The 15,010-nt window shown below is 60.8% G+C and overlaps 1 protein-coding gene across 3 annotated transcripts in view; it reads left to right on the forward strand.

Annotated features, from left to right (window-relative positions):
• Fgd5 (FYVE, RhoGEF and PH domain containing 5) overlaps positions 1-15,010 on the forward strand; it is a 63,977-nt gene that overhangs the window by 16,274 nt on the left and 32,693 nt on the right. For all 3 annotated transcript variants that reach the window (XM_077106242.1, XM_077106243.1, XM_077106244.1), the window contains exon 3: positions 14,109-14,241. In XM_077106242.1, coding sequence (XP_076962357.1) covers positions 14,109-14,241 — 133 coding nt within the window. The remainder of the gene's footprint in view (positions 1-14,108; positions 14,242-15,010) is intronic.

Below are 15,010 nucleotides of genomic sequence, written 5' to 3' on the forward strand. Positions count from 1 at the left end.
AGATGGTTTCCAGGGAGGTCCCTGGTCCAAGCCCAAGTTTCCTGGCTGGCCCCAGGCCAGAGGTCAAGGCTGGGTTCCAGCTGCGAGTGAGTCAGTGGTGGAGGAGAGAGACCCGGAGTTTAGGCAGCTGCTCGGCCTCCGGGGAGGAGCCTCCCTGCCTCCGTCTTCCAGGAACCCCGAGGCTCCCACTCCAGGAGGCCCTGGGCCCTGCAGCCCAGCCACACCCCGGGTGCTCACAGCCCTCTGTATGCTCCTGGGCTTCCTCAGTCTCCCTGGCCCCAGCCTGGAGAGAGGGAGGCTCAGAGGGAGGGAGGCCCAGAGGGAGAGAGGCCCAGGCTTCCCGCTGGGAGGAGAAGCCCCGGGAGGAGGAGAAGCTGTGGCACTGGGTCCTGGACCCCAGCCCTGAGCAGCTCATGGCTCCTCCTGCTCCCACCCAGCGCCCCGTGTGCAGAGGGGACAGTTTGTTGGATGAGCAGGTCTCTTCTGAGGCTTGAGGGCCCCAGGCTATCTCAGGGCATATCCTGGCCCCGTGGGAGGTGGACCCCAGGGGCACTTGCCCCCTGAGCCCCATCCCCAGGCCTTTTTAATTTTTATTTTGAGGCAGAATCTCTCGCTGAGTTGGTTAGAGCCTTGCTAAGTTGCCGAGGCTGGCCTCCAACTTGTGATCCTCCTGCCTCAGCCTCCCTTGTTGCCGGGATGGCAGGCGTGTGTCACCGCACCCAGCCCGCTGAGCTTTGATTGGCAGATCCTTGCTGTGGCCCTTGTGGGGTCGACAGATGGCCTGGGAGGGATGGACATGCAGTGCCCTCCTTCCCCACGCCCGCCTGCCCGCCCGGGTCCTTCCTCTGCTCACTCAGTGCGTCCCTCCTGCTGGGCCGTGTTGCCTGTGCAGTCTGAGCCTCTCTATTAGTCTGAGCCTCTCTATAGTCTGAGCCGCAGGGAGGCCGCAGGGAGGCCACAGCATCTCAAGGTTCCTGGGTGTCTGGGGAATCTTGTTCTTTGGTAGCAGGGATTGAACCCAGGGTGCTTAATCCCTGAGCCCTGTCCCCAGCCCTTTTTTGTATTTTATTACAGGGTCTCCCTAAGTTGCTCAGGGCCTCACTACATGGCTGAGGCTGGCCTTTCAATTTCAGATCCTCCTGCCTCAGCCTCCTGAGCCGCTGAGATTACAGGCATGGGCCATCCTGCCCAGCCCCTTTTTGAAATTTTATTTAGGGACACAGTCTCACTGCGTTACTCAGAGTGTCACTGAGTTGCTGAGGCTGGTGTTAAACTCATGATCCTCCTGCCTCAGCCTCCCCAGCGCTGGGGTTGCAGGCGGGCACCACCACAGGAGACTCAAATGGGACTGTTGGGCCAACAGTGCCTGGTGGGCCTGGGACACTGGCCAGTAGCTCTGTGTTTGTGACCTGGGCCTCCAGGGCCGTCTGGTGGTCCCAGAGGGCTTGGCTGCAGCGAGATTGTGCCCATGCCCGCCCCCCCACACCCCAGTGACCACCTGGATGATTGGCAGGTGACGAGAAGCCCAGGGGAGTGTCCAGTCCAGGGTGCCACCCCCCAGGCCCTCTTGTTTTTATTTTTTAAATTTAGAGACAGGGTCTCACCGATTTGCTTAGGGCCTGGCTTAGTGGCTGAGGCTGGCCTCCAACTTTCGAGCCTCCTGCCTCAGCCTCCTGAGCCCCTGGGATTTCAGGCATGGGTCCCCCCTGCACCCGGCAGAAAGTCTCTTATGTTGGCTGGGGATGGGGCCGAGTGGTAGAGCCACCCCTGGGTTCAACCCCAGGTGCCAAAATGATAAAATAAACATTAAAAAAAAAAAAAAGGGATAAAAAGAGAGACGGTGGGAGTTACGTCCATCTGTAAGGTGCCGTCCTGCGGCCAGTGACCATTTCCACGCCATTGCTGGGAATGCCTGGGGCAGCCTGGGCCACCCACAGCTCCGGGCTGGCTTGTGTCACCTTAGGAGGTGTGACTAGCTGAAGCTCTGAGCCCAGAGGACTGATTTTCTTTTTTTCCTTCAGGATAAGATCTCAGAAAAGATAAGAGGAAAAGTCCCCCGCAGAGGCCACAGGTGGAACCGACCGGTCCCCTCTCCCTCATCTAGACAGGACACTGGGGAGCGGTTTTGAGTGGCAGGAATGTGACAGCAGGGGACGGGCCCTGAGCTCCGGGGACTCAGAGTCCCCCCCCCCCACCGCGAGGAGTTTCCAGGCCCGGCCTTCTGCAGGGTCCCCCGGGGAGGATGCTGGCAGCTGCTGTGACCAGATGTCTGGCCTGGTCCCTGCCGTGTGCAGCCCAGATGCCAAGCCGTCCTAGACCCACCCCTGGCGTCCCCCCAGGCCCTCCACCACTCCCCAGAGGACTCCAAGGGGGACATGTCCTCGACCTCAGACCACAGGACCACATCCGAGTCCCTCGCCACCCGGGCTCACGGCCAGGTGGGCGCAAAGAAGCTGGGTTCTAGAAGCTTCCAAGCAAGGTCTCCTCCATGAGCTCCGGAGCACGGTCCCAGGCACAGTCACAGGTCACAGAGACCAGCCTCTGGCCAGACCCCCACCCGCACCTCCGTGGCTTGTGGGGACACAGAGCCCCTCTCCGCAGGGCAGCCATTCCCGGCTCCTCTCTGCTCCCCTTGGCCCCGCCCCCTCCTGCATGCGGGCCCCAGGGCCTTTGCTCATGCTGGGCTCCGTGCCCAGAGGCCCCTTCCCACCTCCTGCCGTCCAGATCCTCCAGGGGGACAGCTGGGCTCCTCGCACACACCACCTCCTCCCTGAGGCCTCCGCCTGAATCTTTCCAGGGATTCACCTGCCCTTTTCCTGTCCCTTCGGCCATTCCTTGTCCCCCTGTTGTGTGGCCCCGACTAAATCCTCAGGTCACAGTTTCCCCACTAGATGGACACGAGGATTCCCTCCCTCCTGCCGAGCCTCGTCTGCTGGGCACCGTGTGGATTGGGCAGACGGTGGCCGTGGGTGTCCCCTCTCGGAGGCGGCCAGCTCCAGGGAGCCACCGTGTGTCTGTGCGTCTGTCATGGTCACCAGCCCAGGGTGGCGTTTCTCTGCAAAGAAAAGAGGCTCCAGATGCCGCCCGCCGCCTGCTGTGTCCCCAGGGACGTTTGGCCTGATTTATTCCATCTTCCCTTTGGGGCCTTGGCTCTGCATGAAAGACAGGGTCCCCGTCCCCAGCTTGGCACAGGACATGGACGGCCCCACCCAAGAGCCACCGCAGAGGGACCCCGGGGTTGGAGAGCTCCAAAGTCCTCTGCGTGTCCAAGAGGGACCTGGCTCGGGACCAGGAGGCCGAGGGCCTCCTTTTCTTTTAGCCTCCAAATCCGAGGCCGGGCCTGCCGAGTCCTGGGCTGGATGCTGTTGGGGTCAGTGGAGTCAGATCCCCCTGGACGGCCCTCTGTCCCCAGGGCCTGCAGAGCCCCCCGGAGGCTGTCCAGCCTCCCACAGGGACCTCCCAGTCACGGATTCCCCTGCACAAAGCTCCAGTCCAGGGCCACCAGGCAGAGGGAGCCCCAAGGACCCTCCCAACTTTTCTTTTATCCTCTCGGCACCTGGGGGTTGGAGGGAAGGGGTCCCCGGCCCCAGCTGACAGGCAAAGGAACCAAGACCCAGGAAACAGAGGGGGCTGGCCCAGGGTCGCGGGGCTGGGTGGGGAGGGGCTGGGACTTGAACCTGGATCTCCTCACCGTGGTCTGCGGCCTTCCTCCAACCTTAACTGGGCTTTTGGAAAATCAGTTGTTCAAAAAGTCTCATTTGCAGCTGGATGGGATGGCTCATGCCTGTCATTCCTCTCGGGAGGCTGAGGCAGGAGGATGGCAAGGTGGAGGCCAGCCTCAGCCACTTAGCCAGGCCCTGAGCCACTCAGGGAGACCCTGTCTCTAAATAAAATATAAAAAGGGCTGGGGACGGGGCTCAGGGGTAAAGCGCCCCTGGGTTCAATCCCTGGTACCCCAAAAATGAAAAGGTAGGTTTCCGGGTCCTACCTCCAAAGACCCTGGTTCTCGGGGTCTGGGGTGTTCCTCAGGGATCCGCGTTTGCAGCCCGAGAGAGAGACGCTCCCCCGTAGCCTGTGGCTTCTCCTTGCCTGGTGTCTGGGGTGTCACCTCCTCCTGAGTCTGGTCCACTCCGGCCATCTGAAGTCCAGCTGGAGGTACCAGGGAAACAGTCACGGGGCCTGGTGACAATCCTGTGTATGTGTCCAAGAAGGGACCTGGGGGGAAAAGCCAGGCAGGACAGGTGGCTGCAGGTGGCAGTGCGGGAGCGTCTTGCTTCTGAGTCAGGATAGATTCAGGACCTTGGCGCTGAGGCTTACTGTGTGATCCTGGGTTAGTCGCCGCACGTCTCTGGGCTTCCGGTGTCTCATCTGTAAGACGGAGTCGGGGATCCCGTAAGCTTGCTGGGACAGCGGAGTCAGACAGTGTCACATGGGAACCGCAGGCTCGGGTGGAGCTGGACGCTCAGCAGTGGGCGCCGTCCTCCGCAGGGTGCTTCATTTCTCAGGGAGCTGGAGCCTGGGGGCACCCTATGGCTCTTTCCTCCCCTGAGACCCACGAGAAGCCCCTTCACCCCAGGGCTCCAGGGCAGGGGGAGGCCGGGGTGAAGGCTGCAGCCCTGCCTTCATGTTGAGGTCCAACAGAGCCACCCACTCCCACAGAGCACCCGGGTCTACCTGTGTCTTTCTCTCAGAGACTCTTTATTTATTTATTTATTTATTGGGGGGCACCAGGATTGAACTCGGGGTCCCTCGACCCCTGGGCCCCGTCCCCAGCCCTATTTGGAATTTTATTTAGAGACAGGGTCTCGCTGAGTTGCTCAGGGCCTCCCTGTGGCTGAGGCTGGCTTTGAACGGGAGATCCTCCTGCCTCGGCCTCCCACATTCCCAAGTCGATACTGACCAGCAAAAGCAAGCTTCGCGCAGCGCTGGGGGACACTTGCGGACACCCAGCCTCCCCAGGGGCTCCCGCGGAGCCACCCCACACGCCCTGCCCTGGGTTGGAGTCGGGAGCTGCTGTCCAGGGTCCCCTGGCTCCTACAGAGGCGTCGCTGTGCCCAGGGAGGTTTGTGTGTGAGGCCAGAGACCCCGGGTCCTGTGAGACCTTGGGCGGGTGTCTCAGCCTCTCTGGTCCTCGAGGCCTGGCCCTGGGAACCAGCGTCTGTCCCCACAACCCGGGGATGACCTCACCCTCCTGGCAGAGTCCTCTCCCAGGGACCAGGAGCCAAGCCCAGGAGCACCCGGCCTCGGGGCGGGGACTGGGGACACGTTCCACGTGTCACACCACACCAACAGGGACCTTCTGGTTTGTCACTGAAGGCCAGGTCTGGGTGCTGTCTTTGGGAATGTCACCAGAGGAGATCCCAGGACCAGGGGACCTCGACTCAGGACGAGTCGGCTGTAGAGTCAGTGTCACAGAAATGAATTTGATCAGTAGATAACGGTGGTCACCATCCTGCATCATAGGTCCCTCAACGTCAGCGTCTCGGCCTCCTCTGGCGCTCTGTGACGCTCCTGGGGTCAAGTTCAAGTACAATAAAGGCCCAAATTGAAACAGGCCCTTGGACCCCACTGACCTAAGAAGCAGGTGTCCCACTTCTTGTTAAATGTGACATCAGGCCAGCTGTGGGCCCTGGTGACCTATCACCTGAGAATTCAGCCCCTGAGGACCCCCAGAGCCGCCCCCAGGTCACCTAGTCCAAAATTACCCCAAGGCCATTTTGATAAAAGACGGATTTTTTTTTTTAATGCAGGGGGTCCAACCCAGGGGCGCTCGACCACTGAGCCCCCTCCCCAGCCCTTTTTACACCTTATTTAGAGACAGGGTCTCCCTGAGTTGCTGAGGGCCTCCATAAGTTGCTGAGGCTGGCCTCTACTTTGCGATCCTCCTGCCTCAGCCTCCCGAGTCACTGGGAGGTCATGGGCAAGATCTGAGACCTGGGAGAAGACCTGGCGTGGGGAGGAAGGGCCTCACAGAGGCCGTCCAGGTTCTTGGTCCCTCCCTGGGGTCCTCTCTACCTGTCTTTATTCTCTCTTCTGTCCTTCTTAGGGCCACCGGTGCCTGGCCTCACCTCCTCAGGCATCATCCACGGGGACTTCCCTGCCCATTGTCCCCTCCGCTCTCCCCGGAGGGAGGCAGAGTGGGGCTTTGGGACTCCATTTTGTAAGGAGGAAACCGAAAACCAGGAGGGAGGTATTTTTGTCCAAGGTCACAGGATGAATTCCTGGCAGAGCCGAGCCTCCGCGCCCAGGGCGGCCCTCGCACTCGGATCTATTTTGAGGTTGGAATTCCAGTCCCCGAGCGTCCCCAGGGGCTGTGGCTCAGACCTGCAGCTCCTGATTTGAAAGTGGCAAACCCTGCGGCCGGAGGTTGCCTCAGTCTGGGGTAAAGGCCGCCGTGTCCCATTTCAGGGGTCAGGAAAATGGAGGCACAGAAAACTTTGCAAGATGTCCCCGTGGAGGGCAGGCTCTAGAAGCGCAGGCGGGATGGTTCCGGAGTCCCGGCCTCCTGACCACTGTTCCTGCCTCTCCGGCCTCCCTGGCCTCCCCAGCCTCCCCGGCCTCCCCGGCCTCCCCGGCCTCCCCAGCCTCCCCGGCCTCCCCGGCCTCCCCAGCCTCCCCGGCCTCCCTGGCCTCCCCAGCCTCCCGGGCCTCCCCGGCCTCCCCAGCCTCCCCGGCCTCCCCAGCCTCCCCAGCCTCCCCGGGTCACACTGGGTGCACCTCAGCCTCTGGAGTCCTCCTGCAGACCTGTGCCGCCCCAGAGCCCTGCCCTGTCCCCCGTGGGCCTTGCTTGGCCCATCTGTGGCCTGCGGCGTGGTCGGCTCTGGCAGGTGGTGGCATTGCTGGGCCAGGTGAGGAGTGCAGCTGAGTCCCTGCCACCATCCTGTGCAGGGCCCTGTCAGCCGGGCGTGTCCCCAGCTCTGCCAGGGAGGAAGTGTCGGAGTTCACAGGAAACGCAGGACGAGGCCTGGGAGGGCGGTGGACCCGTGGTGGGCGGCCCACCTCCCTGAGCCCCGAAGACGAGTCTGGGCTCTGGCTGGACCCAGGGCGGGTGCCCCTCCCCCACCCCAAGTGTGACGCTTTTTTTTTTTTTGGTGGAAAAGCTGACCCCCCACAGCCCTGTCCCCTCCCACGCCTCTTCCCTCCCAGACAGCCTCAGAGAGCCCGGGACAGGTGGCCCCTCGTCCCTGGAGGCCCCCGGGAGCTGTGGAACCTGCTCTGCCCTCTGGGCCTTCCCTGCTGTCCCCGCCTGCTGAACTGGTGCCTTGCTGGACCCTGACCTTCAAACGCACAGAGGAGCAGAGCCGAGAAGAGCAAGATGCAGGCCAGGCCGCCGGTAACCCCAGCCCCTCAGGAGGCTGAGGCAGGAGGATTTGAAAGTTAGAGGCCAGCCTCAACCACTTAGTGACCATAGTCTCAAAATAAAGTTAAAAGGACAGGGATGTGGCTCAGGGGTGGAGCACCCTGGGTTCCATCTCTAGGACCAAAAAACAAAACAGGCCAGCCCCACCCAGCCCCATGACCCTGGGATACAGGTCGGCCTCACTCATGTCACCAAAGCCTTCCCTGAGGAGTGGGGGAGACTGGAATCTTGTGGGGCGCAGGGAGGGGCCTGAGCTTGTATTTATTTGACTAAAAGTTTTCTTCCTATTTTTCATTGGTGCATAATCATATATTAATAGTGTTTAGACATCTGAATCTGCGCATGATACGACAACATGACTTGGCCAGTGTCATTCCCCAGGACCCACCGCCCTCCCCCCCCTCCCCCCCTCCCCCCCCCCCCCCCCCCCCGTCACCTCAGTGTTCATGAGACCCTCCCTTTCTATCTTATTTTCCTTTTTTTTTTTTTTGGTGCTAGGGGTTGAACTCAGGGGCACTCGGCCACTAAGCCCCCTCCCCAGCCCTATTTTGTGTTTTATTTTGAGACAGGGTCTCACTAGTTCGTCGAGGCTAGCCTCCAACTTGTGATTCTCCTGCCTCAGCCTCCAGAGTCCCCGGATGGCTGGTGTGCGCCACACCGCCTCTGGCTCCATGCCTGGTCTTTTGAGGACCCCCGCACACTGATTCCCATCGTGGCTGAGTTCAGGTTATATTTTAAAGGCAGAATGAGAGTTGGAAACAGAAGGCGCATTCATCCAGCCTGGGTCAGGTGTCAGGCGCAGGCTTAGCCACTTTTCTGAACCTAGTTTCGCCCCTTGAAGAGAAACAGGTGCCGAGTGCAGAGGCGCACGCCTGTCATCCCAGTGGCTGGGGAGGCTGAGGCAGGAGGATCACAAGTGAAGGCCAGCCTCGACCACTTAGTGAGGCCCTAAGCAACGTCGTGAGACTCAGTCTCCTGATTAAAAAAAATAAAAAGGGCTGGGGAGGGGGCTCCGTGGTCAAGCGCCCCTGGGTTCGAGAACCAGATTTCCTCTTTTTGCATCCGAGCTCCTAATTTACCACCTCTGTGCCTCCTTCTCCACCTGCCCTGTGCTTCTGCAGGGGGTGTGGGGAAGGGGCTGTGCTGCGTGTCCTCCTGCCCGGGGCTGAGTGGGGAGGAGAGGCCGGTCAGCGTCCACCAGACCTGCTGAGGAAGGGGCCTGGAGACCCTGGAACTTGCAGGCCCGGGTCCCGCACAGATGTGCAGAAGCCCTGGTGCAGGCTGAGGGGAAGCCGGTGGATGCGCCAGGGGAGGACAGAGGCACCGGGCCAGGATGACCCCTGGGCAGTGCCCGGGTGTGCCCGTCCTGGGGGGCAGCACTGCGCGCCCCAAGCCCCTGGTTGTGGCCCAGATCTGGAGTGTGCTGGGGGCTCAGCGGCTGCAGCTCGGTTCAGACATGGGGCTCTGAGCACGTGACCGCTCAGGAGGGCTGTGTCCTGCCATCCCCAGCGTCCACCCCCAGGTGCCTCTCCCAGAGGCTTCGTGGAAGAGGCACAAGTTGGGTCAGACCCCGGCTGGGCAAGCGGAAGGGAGGGGGGCAGGATTCCAGAACAGATTTGGGGAGGCTCAGTGATGGGAAGGCACAGACCTGGGCACAGACCCGCGGGGTGTCGCATTGGGTGCACATGATGGACAGACGCCCAAGATGTGGTGGGAGTCACTGAAACAGAATTCCTCCCCTCTGGACAGACAACCCTCAAATATCATATTGAGAACCAAAAATGCACACACCTGCTCTGCTGCCCCAAGCTGTTTGTTAGTCAGCTCTGCGTCACTGTGACAAACTACCTGTGGACATCAACTTATAAAGAAAAAAGGTTTATTTGGGGGCTTTCAGTTTTGAACATTCCCGTTCATGCTGGGCTGGGCCCATTGCTTCTGGGCTTGCAGGGAAGCATACAGTGGAGCCTAACTACTCACCTCTGGCCAAGAAGCAGAGAGAGGCACTATTCCCACGATTGCCTTGGAGGGCACACCCCCAATGACCTAACTTCCTCTCACTAGGCTCCACCTCTTAAAGGTCCCCTCACCTTCCAATAGCACCACCTGAGGGATCAAGGTTTCAACACCTAAATCTTGGGGGACAATTATCCAAGATGTCAAAGGCCACTCCTGTTTCCCAAAACTGGAGCCAGGGTACTTAGGAGTGTGGGGCTGTGGCTTGTAAATTTTTCTTGCATATTTCCTTTTATTTAGTAGTCTGTCATTGTGTGAGGCTTCCACAAATTTCTTGAAAGTTCTACATCTTGGGAAGCTCATTCGATGATCTGAAAATAGGCCTTTCGTAGTCATCATCATATTTTTTCTTTTCTTTTTTGGGGGAAATAGCAGTATTTGCTTGGAGTGGGAGACTGAACCGGATTCAGGGATAGCAACATTCCAATAAAACCACTTCAAACCCACTTGGATGGCCAAGATGAAAGAGACCGCCCATAACCCGTGTTGGCAAGGAAATGGCAGAGAAATCAAGAGTCCCCGCACTTGTGGCCACCCGGGAAGGCAGTCTAGCAGGGCCTCCACAGTCACCCTGTGACTTAGCAGTTCCTCTCTTCCAGGATACATATCCAGAACACACCCATCATCGACTCCAAAAAACTTGCATGCAGATGTTCTCAGCCGCCTTGTTCACAGCAGCAAAAACTAGACACGATCCAGATGTCTGTCAGCAATCCAGCAAAGAAGGAAAACCCGGTCTTGGCCATTCGGTGGAATATTACTAAGCCATGAAAAGGAGGGAAGGGCTGGTCCTGGCTACCAGATGCCGAGTGAAAGACGCCAGATCCCAAGGGCATTAGGTTGTATAATTTTATTCAGAACAGACAAGGCGACAGAGACTGAAAGCAGAGCAGACTAGCGGTTGCCAGAGGCTGGGGGACCTCTGGGGAATGGGAGTGACCCTAAGGGCGGGGTGCGGGTTTCCTTTCTTGGGCTGGCGCCAAACCCTCCTGGCGTGTGCTAAGCCGCCCCGGGTGGTGCGCTTCCAAAGGGTCTGCGACGTGTAACAGCTATTAAAAGTTGCAGCAGAAGGGAAGCTGTCCCCCTAGTCCATCTGCGGGGACATGGGGACACCCCGAGGTCGCAGAGCCGGGACGGACTTCTGTTTGCACTTAGTGGGGAGTGGAAGTGAGTTTTCTGAAAAGCCTCGCCTGGGAGCCGCTTTCTGGGAAGCAGCTCTGGCCTGGCCCTTGGCTGACCCGGCCTGGGCGGGAGGTGGCTGCAGGAGGAGGAGCGCAGGTCTCCCGCGGGGAAGCCCCGCCCCCCGACAGGGCAGCCCCGCCCCCCGACAGGGCAGCCCCGCCCCCGACAGGGCAGCCCCGCCCCCGACAGGGCAGCCCCGCCCCCGACAGGGCAGCCCCGCCCCCGACAGGGCAGCCCCGCCCCCGACAGGGCAGCCCCGCTCCGGACGGCCTCCTGCGCCTGCGCAGCAGCCTCCACCTCCACCTGGCAGATGCAGAGGCCCAAAGAGCCACCGCCTGGCCCCGACGTGCGGTGCTGTGCTGTGACAGGAGGATCGCAGGGACTCCCCAGCCCTCCATGAGGGTCCCCTGCGCCTTGTCCCCTGAGGTCCCATCTGCACTGCAGCTGATGTCTGGGTGGACGCGGGAAGGGACGTTCTGAGCGCCAAGGAGTCTCCCAGCAAAAGGGGTCACCTCGGGGAGGCTATGGTGCTGGGGGCCCTGGGGAGGCAGAGGGGACTGCGGGGACAGAAGGGACCCGGGAGGCTGGGGGCTCTCTGATGTGCAGCCCCTGCCCCTGTCCTCCTCTCCCAGGTCCCTGTGGGGTCTCCCCGGCTCCGTTTCCCACTCAGCTCCCAGAGCTCAGCCTCCCCCCTTGGCCTCCCCTGGGGAAGTCCCCACCCAGCGAGGAGGAGCCGGGTGACATCGGCAGTGTGGCCTGGCTCCCGGGCTAGCACAGGCGGCCGTGTCTGGCTGTGCTCAGGCTCTGGCTGCGAGGACTCTGAGACTGGACGGAATCTAAGGGTCAGCGCTGGCCAGCGTGGGCTGTGCACAGCCTTGGCCTCCCCACTGGAGGCCCAGGGCTGTTTTTAATGACTCCAGGCTGCTGGAAAGGCCTGAGCACTCTGGGCGGGTCACTTAAGGCCACGAGCTCCGGCAGCTGTGATTTATGTTCCCTTTAAGCCCAAGCAGATTCCCAGGGAGAACAGGCCTGGTGGAAACCGGCCTGGGGGGTTAGGGGTTGGGCCTCCTGCAGGCTCCTTCAGGCTGGCCAGGAAGACTCTCCTCCTCCATGCCGAGGAGGGACCACTTTGACCATCCTGTTTTGATTCAGTGCAGCAAGGAACCTCTCCCACTCTCCCCAACTTACAGATTAAAAAACAGAGAGGTTGAGTGACTTTCTCAAGGTCACACAGCAATTCTCTATCAGATGCCAAAGTCCTCCATTTCCTGCTCACCTGACTTCAGTACTGACTGCCTGGCCCTTGCGTCTGTTTTCATGTGAATGTCCCTGGTGAATTCCTCAAGGATGGGGAACGTATTAATCCTGAAGGGACCATTCACCCAGAATTTCCCAGCGCGCCCCCACTCAAGGTGCAGTAGGTTCAAGGGGCCTGTGAGTCAGGAGGTCACGTGGGGACCGGGGAGGCTGGAGGGGAGGCTGGAGCGGAGGCTGGAGGGGAGGCTGGAGGGGAGGCTGGAGCGGAGGCTGGAGGGGAGGCTGGAGGGGAGGCTGGAGCGGAGGCTGGAGCGGAGGCTGGAGGGGAGGCTGGAGGGGAGGCTGGAGCGGAGGCTGGAGCGGAGGCTGGAGGGGAGGCTGGAGGAGAGGGTGGATGGGTGGACGGTAGATGGATGGATGGGAGGGTGATGGACGGTGCATGAGTCCATCCAGGTGAGGGATGGGGGTGGCCACCTTTGAGGTGCCCCTGTGTGCTCACCTCCCGCCTCAGTCTCTGTCACCGACTGGGCACTGGCGGTCCTGGGCGTGCTCTGGGCTGGCTCCCGAGGAAGGCAGCGGCCACTCAGCAGGACAGCGGTTCGGCCGGGGTTGGTGGGAGCACTCGGAAGAGGCTGGGCGAGCCTCTACTGCTGAGCTATGCCCCGGCCTGGGAGGAGGCTTCTCAGGGGGTCACCTTCCTGGTATTTGAAGATCCGTCGGGTGACGGTGACCACGGGCTGCAGGAGCAGCTGTGTTGACACCTGTGGTCTGAGTCTCCATATGTTTGATTCGTTTATTTAACTGATGGCTTCTGTCCAAGATGGGGTCTGTTGCTTCGTTTCCACTGACTGTGCAAAGGCACTGGGGTGGGTCCGTGCTTCGAAAGCCTTTTTCCCCCCATGGTACCGGGGATGCCCTACCACCGAGCCATGTCCCAGCCCTTTCAGTTTTTGCTTTTGAGGGTCTCACAGAGTTGCTGAGGGTCTCGCTAACTTGCTGAGGCTCCCCTTGAAGTTGTGATCCTCCTGCCTCAGCCTCCCGAGTTGCTGGGAGGACAGGCGTGAGCCACTGCCACAGCTGTGAGAGCAGCTCTTAGTGGCACTGTCTCGTCCTGTGTCCTGTTCACGTCCCCAAGTGCCCTGGTGAAGTCATGAACCAGAAATACCATCCGCACCCCTGACCCCGTGCCCCCGACTTCTGTCTCCATGATCTTTCTGGAAAACAGAGGCCAGGGGTTTGATCATAAGCCAGCCATCAGGGCGGGCCACACTTCCCACCGTAGCTGAGGTCACATGAAACACAGAGGTCAGTGGAGTACAAGGGACCAGGCTTACCATCATCTGCGAGGCCTGCGTGTCCAGTGGGGAGCAGGGCCACTCACCGGGGCTCCACGGGCGTCATTCCTTAGCATGAAGAAGAGCAGGTCGTCAGTGTTCAAAACGAGTCAATCTGAAGGAAACAGAAAAACCTCTGGGCACAGTGACGCACATCTGTCATGGCAGCGGCTTGGGAGGCTGAGGCAGGAGGATCTCAAGGTGGAGGCCAGCCTCAGCAACCTAGCAAGACCCTGTCTCAAAATAAAAAACAAGAAGGGCTGGGGACGGGGCTCAGTGGTAGAGCCCCCCTGGGTCCAATCTCTAGTACCAAAAACAAGAGAGAGAGGGAGGGAGAGAATATTTAACGTTAACATCAGTTAATGTTCTGGGTTTCCCCACGGCCCCGCGGGCTGGCACGGCCGAGGCTCGGCGAGGTGAAACCCAGCCCGTCCCTGTCCCTGTCCCAGCCAGACTGGGAATCCAGGCAGCCTCAGCTCCCGCATGAACTCTCCCGTCTGCCCTTCCCTGACTTTGATACGTAAAATGGCCAGAGCAGAGGCCCAGCCCGTGTCCAGCACAAAGCCAGCCATTGGTGCATACGTGTTAAATGCACGTATTTTTGAGTTAGCTCACGGCGGTGCCTGCACAATAAGTCTTCAGATGTGAACCTTCCACGGGGGTGCTAGGCGGTGACCTTCACGCTATCTGCCAGCAAAGTGACACCAAGATCATTTTCTTTGGACCTGCCCTCTGTGTCCCAGCCTGCCTAGTCCCTAACAGGAATGTGGTCCTGTCTTCGCTCGTGCAAAGGCCCTGGGGTAGCAAAGAGCCTGACGTATTCAAGGCACTAAAGAGAGGCCAGCCCACGGGGGACGTGGAGCTCCGTGGACAGAGCAGTTGCTCACGGCTCACGTCGTTGACTGGGTCCCCGGCTGCTTCTCCTGTCCCCTGCTAACCCTCTCCCCTGCTCCTTCCAGCGCCTACACAGAGCCCTACAAGGTCTGTCCTATCTCGGCGGTGGCCCCCAAAGAGGACCTGGCATCGGATGAAGAGCAGGGAAGCTCGGAGGAGGAGGAGAGCGCTCCCAGAGACCCCAGCCTCACCCACAAGGTAGGACTCGACCAGCTGCAAACCGAGTTAGAACGAAAACCGGTTCCCCTGATCCCGCAGCGGAGCCCGGAGGTGGCGGGTGGGACAGACGCTGCGTGGGTCTGGAAGGAGACAGCAGGTGGCCCGGGGAGACCCCGAGTCCCTCGCCAGGCAGGTCTCTCCGCGGGGCCCGTGAGCCGGGCGCAGTGCACACCTGGGATGGCAGCAACCCAGGAGGCTGAGGCAGGAGGATCGCAAGTTGGAGGCCAGCCTCAACAAGTCAGCAAGGTCTTGGTATAAAGCTGGAGGGGGCTGGGGTAGCCCAGTGGAAGGGGGCGTCCTCAGCACTGTGACACCCAGGGTTCCCTCCCCAGCACCGCACCAGAGGGACAGCAGGGGGTCTGTCCATTTGGGACCGTTGCCAAAACCTGACGTTGGCATTGACGGTCACCCGGGTGGACCTCCCTGGCTCCGGGTCTCCACTGCTCCAACACCCGCAGGGGCCAGGGGCCAGGGGCCGAGAGCGGAGAGGTCAGGCCCAGCGTGGCCACGTGCTAGCTGAGTGTCCCGGCTCCGTCCCGTCCCCTCTGTGCTGGTTCCGCTGTCTGAGATCCGAGTGGACCACGGTGAGGGTGAGGGGTCTCCGGGGGCTTGGGGAGGCCGGAGCTCCTGAGGGAGGGCAGAGCTGGCCGCCGGCTGGACGGCAGTGACCAGCCTGGGGACACAGACCAGAGGCAGCTCCTGCCCAGGCAGGGGACCCTTAAGTGTCCAGCAGGGGCCACGGCCAGGC

The sequence above is a fragment of the Callospermophilus lateralis genome, chromosome 20 (genome assembly GCF_048772815.1).
Source record: "Callospermophilus lateralis isolate mCalLat2 chromosome 20, mCalLat2.hap1, whole genome shotgun sequence".
Classification (NCBI taxonomy): domain Eukaryota; kingdom Metazoa; phylum Chordata; class Mammalia; order Rodentia; family Sciuridae; genus Callospermophilus; species Callospermophilus lateralis.